A 7,368-nucleotide genomic window follows, 5' to 3' on the forward strand; every position below is an offset into this window, starting at 1 on the left:
TGTTTGTGTACTGTGTGTAATTATTATGTATATATAAATACACACAGATTAATGTATATATTTAAGAAACCTGTTATGTACAAAATATTTTTATTTATATATAAATTCTAGAAAAATTATAATAAATACATATAATTGTAAATATTTCTTAAATATGTACCTGAATGTGCTTGTATTTATATGTACATAATTACACGCAGTACACACATATATATATATATATATATACATTAGGCAAACTCAAACTTTTATTTTGGAAGCGATTAATCGTTTGCCAGGCCTAATTGTAATACTTAAATCCCAACTTTAAAGATAGAATTTGTTGAGGGCTGTAAAATTCTTCTGTTTTTTCAATACAATTTTTCTGTTAAATTGTTTTAAATGTATACAAACACTGTTAGATTTTTTGTTATATTAACTTTATTCAAATTAATTATCGATTTTTCAAAAACAGTGTCATTTAATGTATGCGTTTACGATAATAGTAGAGTGTGAAGACATTATTGACACTGTGTAATTAATCTGTTTTTGTCAGTTTTAACTAGCTTTAATGCCAGCCAGAAGCCACTATTTTTCTCTTGGACACCAAAATATCCAGCAAAATGTAAACTTTGTGAAGGACAAGTGCGTACACACACCAGTAATCAAACACTTTATTCACACTTTCTCCTCAATTCCAAAGCAAACAAAATTAATATTTTCACACTAAAATTGTAAAGAACAATAAAGCAGTAGCAAGAACAGTGAAGTCACCTCTTTGCATAGGCTTGTATCTCATGAAGCCAAATGCATCATACATTTCTGCTGTTAATATGGACTCTATTACTAAAGAAGAGGCTAAACTAGTACTATCAGTCTGATGAGTAGAAGTGCTTTTCATTGAGGCTCTAACTCTCTTTTATACACAGACCAAAACTTCGGTGATACATAATAACGGAGCACCTTGTATGGCTTGGGTTTATAACCATCAGCTCTCTTCCTCCTGATTCTATAAAGGGTTATAAGGCTATGATCTACGTACCTCAAAAAACAGGAGTGTTTGTGCTCAACCATAATCTTGGCTCCTCAAGAACATGGTTATGTGTAAGGAAAATGTAGGACGAAAAAAAAAAAACGAAAAAAAAAGCTTCAGTGCATTTAAACAAATATTACTTAAAAGCGGTGAAAGAAAACAATGCTGCTCTGTCATAGTCTGGAATTTGTCCTGTGGTTTCCACTGAAGATTTACAGTCATTTATACCATGTGAAATAGATCCCACCATCAAAGAATCAAACATTTGCAATATCATGTAAAACAAACAAAAACTCCTTTTCTTTCATGTTGTTTCACTTTAACTGTTAATTGTTATCAACAGTAATGTTGCAGACTGGGGCTCTCCCAGAACACCTTTTTATATTCTAGAAATGTATCTAAACTTTGATATTAATAACATCATTAGGAAACGTCGCCTACAGACTGTAACAGGCTGAAGAGGTAGGCCTTATCAGATCCTTGTAACTTCTTCATACTAGCACAATATTCCACAACAAACAGCTAATTTGGAATGTAAAGCAGAGCATATTTGTTAGTTTAATTTGTTAAATAATCAATATTAGTTAATTTTTGAAAATTTGGGAATAAGCGGGTGGAGCATAAGCTTAATTCATTTCAGTTTTATCAAACATAGGTTCATCCTACAAGTAAAACTTGATTTAACCGTTCTAAACAAATTAAGTACTTGTACCAAACTACAAGTAATGCAGTCAAGCAGTGTTGATGTCTTTTACGTCCTATAAAGAGAGAAAGCAGGGACAGTGTTGCATGTTGATTATGATCATATATTAAATTATCAAATATACTTGTGGGTCTTTGGAATTTTGAAAACTAGCAAACTTTTACATTTAACAAACACCAAATTAACATTGTAAGGGATAAATAGAGAATAAGTGCTATTGGGACAAAAAAAAGCCATAATAAAATAAACAGCAGCACTTCTTAACTAGCAACACGCCTGCTGAACTAAACATCGCTCTTTGGGTTACAAAACCGTAATAACTGTCCAGCCTCTTTTCTCATTGGTTGTTATGATTTGGTCACATGGGAAGTAAATGGTCATCCCTTTCCTCTGGCTCCTCCCCTAGAGGTTCAGTAGCCACGCCTCTATATGTGGGTGGTTCTTCTCTGTTCCCACGGGAACGACAGACAAAATCACATCCGTCCTGTAAGGATAAAAAAAAATAACATTTGGTTCATTAACACCAAAACAGATGATAAACTGAGACAAATGCATACGTAATTACACTTACAGCAGATAAGTTGCCGATTTCGGACCAAAAGGAGTAGTTGGGGAACTGTTCAACTCCCTTGGCTCCAACTACTAGTCGCTGATAGAGGAATCCACCAGTAAGATACACAGCTAGGCAGCTGAATACACTATGGACAACAAACAGGAACATGATTGCATGTAAAGTAGGAGCAAAATACATTAATGGTTCTCCTTAATTGTCTCTAATTGTGTAACCTGAAACCCCTTTAAGAATTGTAAAGCACTCACACAATAAGGAGTATGGAGCCGGCACTGAGTTTGGATGGGATTATAGGACAGACTGCTTTAGAGTCCAGCTCAAACAGGTAATAACAGTCCTGTTGCTTCTCATTGTCCTCCAAAACCACTGAAAATGTCTCCTAACAAAACACACAGACACAAAAAATTAAGGCATTTAAGCACATATGAAAAAAAGAGATTACATATTATTCAGCAAGACTGTGACCACTTAAATCAATTATTAAAAACAACATGTTTGGCAAATCCAGTTAATGTACCATAAAAATATGTTTTTTTTAACATTTATGACTGTTATAGTGCCAGCTGTGGTCCGATCTCCTTAAAACTTTGCATGCTTGTTTAGAATCACCTGTCGCATTTGCTCACCAGGTTTCGTTTAGACTTTATTTTACAGGCTCCTTTTCTAAATGACCCCATTACAGCTTCCCAAAGGGTACATTTAAAACTTTTTTAATAATTATTGACCTAGAGAGTCCAGAGAATTCTCCTGCAGTGTTTTTTTTGTTCCCAGATTGAGCGAAAAACCTAGGACTAGTTCGCAAAAGCAGACTTTTTACATTTTCTCAACAATTTTAACAAACTGTTTGATTGACAGAAGTGGTTCTAGAGGCAAAGTTTTTCGGAATGAAGAAATATGATACAAATATCAGGCATATGTGTGAAAAACCACCCCAATATACATATTTACACCCTTGAAAAATGCGATCCCCACCACACCCCAGTTTCGTTCCGATCGACCTCCGTTAACCTTGTCTAACAGGTGCTCAAAGTTCATCGGCCTATAGGGGCCATGTTTTTGAAGATACGCAAATGTCCTTACAGCTGTTTGTGGTACTTTCGACCAAGACTGTGCGTACCGATTTACATGTTGATAGGACCAATGGTTTTGTAGTTATGGCCATTTATACGTTTTATTTTTCCTCTAATAGCGCCACCAAGTGACTCAAATTGAGCTCTTACATACGCATTGTGAGTTTGGTGAAGATGTCTTATTCCATTTAAAAGTTATATCCGTTTTTGCAAAGGAGGCCCTTCCGCTTTCGAATGTTTTGGCGAAAGTTCGACTTTTTTTCATAGTAGGGAAAGAAATACTATAGAAGTCAATGGGAACCATATTGGCAAAAGTTTGGCGAAAGTTCAACTTTTTTTTCACTCTCCAGAGAATCTTCCTGCACTGGTTTGATTCTAAAAATGCAAAATACCAGAAAAATTTGCACGGTTTAAGAGGTATGAGCGATTTTGTACTTTTGATTGCTGTAGCGCCCCGTAGGGCCGATTGAGGCGAGCTTTGGCCATGTTTTAGGCAGTGTGAGTACTATCATCCCTCCAAGTTTCAAGTCTCTACGACTTACGGTTTGGTCTTCCCAATCAGTTTTACGTGCTGATCCTTGGCCAGCACAGAGTTACTCGCGTTACTTGTAATGCGTTACCCCCAACACTGGCTATGAGGATTAATGATAACTTAATTCTTTTTTATCCAGATCTATTAATGTATTCACATGAATGAATGAAATGAACAGATGCATTTTTATTTAATTATTGTAGAGGTAGAAAGTAAAAAGTTCATACCTCAGTACTTGTTGTGCATGAAATCATAATCATGGCTCTTCTTGCCTCTTTTGAACAGTGGCTGTCGTATCTTTCTCCCCCCTCGTAGAAGAGCAGAATCCAGTCACCTGCGCCAAGAACAAAAGGAGAACTACAGTCAAAAATGAGTTAACAAGGCTTCCTTGGACACCTGGAAAAAGTTCTGTAATTTAGGGAAATTTGATGTGTTTATGCGGGTTGTATTTACAATATTCTCTTACAATGCATCCCTGCCAACTAAACTACACAAAAGCCACAATTACACAGAAGACTTAGCAGACAATAAAAGAAAAATTCAGTAGTCATTATTATAAATTAACACAGATAACTGAATTAACTATTTTTTATATTAATTCAAAGAAATACTGTCCACCTGTAGCAAAAATAAAACAAATGATGACATGTCACTTCTAAAGGTCAAGCAATGTTACATACTTCCTTTTATAGCTCGTGTTTGGTTGTAGCATCCAACTTGAACGTGCTTTCCAGTTTTTTTTTCTTGCTGCACAAGACCTGCACCCTTCACTCCACCAGCATCTCCACATACCTGGAAAATATAGGAATATTCCTCTTCTGCCACGGTGAAGCTGTTCAGAGTGAATATGAAGACAGTTATTAACGTTAACAAGACCAGCAAACCGAATAAATGCTAGATTAAGATGAAAAAAACCTGGCTTACGATCGATTGGTGAGAGGCTCTAGTAAATGAAGCGCATTTTGCTGAGACTTGCTCTCTGCAATCAGCTTGCAGTTGTCTGTGATGAACTCCGCTTGCACTCCAGCAAGTAGTACGAAAAGAGGAGTGATTATTCTCAGAGACAGCAACATGGCTTTCAGAGGTGACACCTGATGGGAAAAGGACAAGTGAATTTATCCTATGATGACTGGCTGCAATGACTTCCACAACGAAAATGTGGCAAGTACAGCAGTAGCTTGACACAATATATGCATTAAATACACATTTCACCATACAGACTCAGCATGCATAATATTTCATGATAAGTCTGGAATACAACTTAGGGATCTCTGGGATACAAAAAAGACAAACTGTGTCCCTTTTCCTGGTTAATTCCAATCACTTTTGGTATTTCACAAGTTGAAAGGTGAAAAGTCGAACACATTTGTAAAGATTACAGAGGGAAAATGTTATGTTGAAAATAAAATTTTATAAAACTCGCTGAAAATACTGTTATTGTGCATGTTTACAAATTGTTGCCAAAACTATACAAAAGCCTGGCTGTAATGCTAAAAACGGTTTGATGTTTATTTTGTATGACTAAAAACAATACCGAAAAGACAACACAACACAAAAGTTGTACTGCATGCATCCAAGTTCAAGGAAGCAATGAAGCAAACGGTAATGAAGAACTTTAGTTAGGAAACCAGATAAACATGCTGTTAGCATAAGCTGTCATCTTTAAAATGCATAAAATGAAAGAAATGCACAAAGTTGATAGCAAACGCACCTTTCGAAATTCCTATGACCGTGTTTACTGTAGATAAATAAAAGTGAAGGTGTTAATTAGCTGTCTAGTTGTGTCCACCCAGCCTGGGGATCTTCTCTTTCCCAAACTGTCGCACTAACGTCTTTAAACAACACTTAACGACATCACGTTAAAATATAGCACTGGTATCGATTATCATACATTGAATAAACAAACTTCAGACTATATTCGCGTTAAAACGCTTGCATTATTTAAAGCATTTACTGGTTTCTGTTCAAACGCGGAAGTGAAACTAAACAGGCGCCACATGTGACTGTGGATAAGGCGGAAGCTGAGGTGCCTCACGTGAACATGGGATATTGAGTGCTGCTCAAACAAGTGCGAGTTCTAGTTCTGTAGATCTAGTTTATCATCAAACAGTACGTGTTTTTTCTGATGAGCCTCAGTCAGTTGTCCTGTTCGACGTTGAGGTTATCGTGGAAGTAAACTGCACGACTAAACGGCAAATGTTTAGTCAGTGGTTTCACTGTTACCTCTCTGACTGAACATTAAAAGCTTATTTGCTGACCACAGATCATTTGAAAACCACCAAGGCAATATGTTTTATACATGTTACTGTATATATCTAAAGCATTAGATTCACAAATGAAGTTTTTGTCGTGATAACTATTAGATATGTTTGGTAATCTATTAAAATATGAAATAAAAAAAATCCCACCTTTTTTATTTTAGACATTTTTCTATTTAAATTGTTAAAAAAAGACAAAAGAAAAACTGTTTGTAAGAGTTTAATGTTCTATTTTGTGCATATTTATTGCACAGATGAAAGTTCTGTTTTTTAATTCTTTAATTTTTTTTTAAATTCTTTAATTTAAACGGAACCAGGATTTCCAGGACAAGAATCTTGGCAACAATCTTGTTTGTTCTTAGCAGTTTTGGTCAGGTAGGTGAAATATTAGGCTAATATCCTAATTAATACTGCTCACGTGTATCTTTACCTTCTATTAACTTTGATTTGTCAAACTTCCCTGTTTACTAGGCCTTTCTCTATATGATTTAGAAGCTTCTGCATGTTTGTTCCGTGGTTTAGACAGCATAAATTAGTACATTAACCATGCAAACAATGCTGTTGTTTACATCTGAGTATCTGCAATATAGCCGTGCATCTGGGTGACTGAACAAAAACAGTGACGTAAGTGCAAACCCTCTATTGTTGAAAAAGACGGAAGAAAAAACTATAAGTGTTTTAGGCCCTATTTCATGCATATTTATTGGAAAATTAGATGTGTTTTTGTCTCCTGCAGAGTTTGGCGAGATTCTTTACATAGTGTAAGTTTTGTTTTTTAATTCTGGTTTTCACATGATGCGACAATCTTAATTCAGTCAGTTCTTACATTAGTTTTGTATTACAAACAAAATAATTTAAAGGGATAGTTCACCCAAAAATGCACATTTTGTCACCATTTACTCACCCTCATGTCGTTCCAAACCTGAATGAGTTTCTTTCTTATGTTAAACACAAAAGAAGATATTTTAAAGAACCAAATAGTTGATGGTCCCCATTGACTTCCATAGTATTTCTTTTATGTTCAACATAAGAAAGAAACATATACAGGTTTAGAACGGCATGAGGGTGAGTAAATGACAAAATTTTCATTTTGGGGTGAACTATTCCTTTAAGTGCGCTAGTTTTTATATGTTTTATATACTGCAATGAGATTTTTTTTAATGCTAGTGCTTTCTCCTTTTAGGATCTTAGGATATCCACTATCTTTGTAACTACATTGAAA

General features: G+C 35.2%; 1 protein-coding gene across 1 annotated transcript; it reads right to left on the reverse strand.

Annotated features, from left to right (window-relative positions):
- Nucleotides 1-635: 635 nt before the first annotated feature.
- On the reverse strand, nucleotides 636-5,891 carry m6pr (mannose-6-phosphate receptor (cation dependent)). The gene is made up of 7 exons (XM_051132293.1): nucleotides 5,600-5,891; nucleotides 4,813-4,979; nucleotides 4,569-4,720; nucleotides 4,116-4,222; nucleotides 2,535-2,665; nucleotides 2,287-2,413; nucleotides 636-2,199 (listed from the first exon to the last, which is right to left on the reverse strand). Exons 2-7 carry the CDS (start codon nucleotides 4,959-4,961, stop codon nucleotides 2,074-2,076), a joined length of 792 nt encoding a protein of 263 aa, XP_050988250.1. The 5' UTR covers nucleotides 4,962-4,979; nucleotides 5,600-5,891; the 3' UTR covers nucleotides 636-2,073.
- Nucleotides 5,892-7,368: the final 1,477 nt, after the last annotated feature.

The sequence above is a fragment of the Labeo rohita genome, chromosome 16 (genome assembly GCF_022985175.1).
Source record: "Labeo rohita strain BAU-BD-2019 chromosome 16, IGBB_LRoh.1.0, whole genome shotgun sequence".
Lineage (NCBI taxonomy): Eukaryota > Metazoa > Chordata > Actinopteri > Cypriniformes > Cyprinidae > Labeo > Labeo rohita.

Coding starts and splice junctions, on each gene's coding strand:
- m6pr (XM_051132293.1), bottom strand. CDS start 4,961: ATGTTGCTGTCTCTGAGAATAATCACTCCTCTTTTCGTACTACTTGCT. Junction 4,721..4,812: donor GAGCCTCTCACCAATCGATC/GTAAGCCAGGTT, acceptor CACTCTGAACAG/CTTCACCGTGGCAGAAGAGG. Junction 2,414..2,534: donor GGCTCCATACTCCTTATTGT/GTGAGTGCTTTA, acceptor TGTTGTCCATAG/TGTATTCAGCTGCCTAGCTG.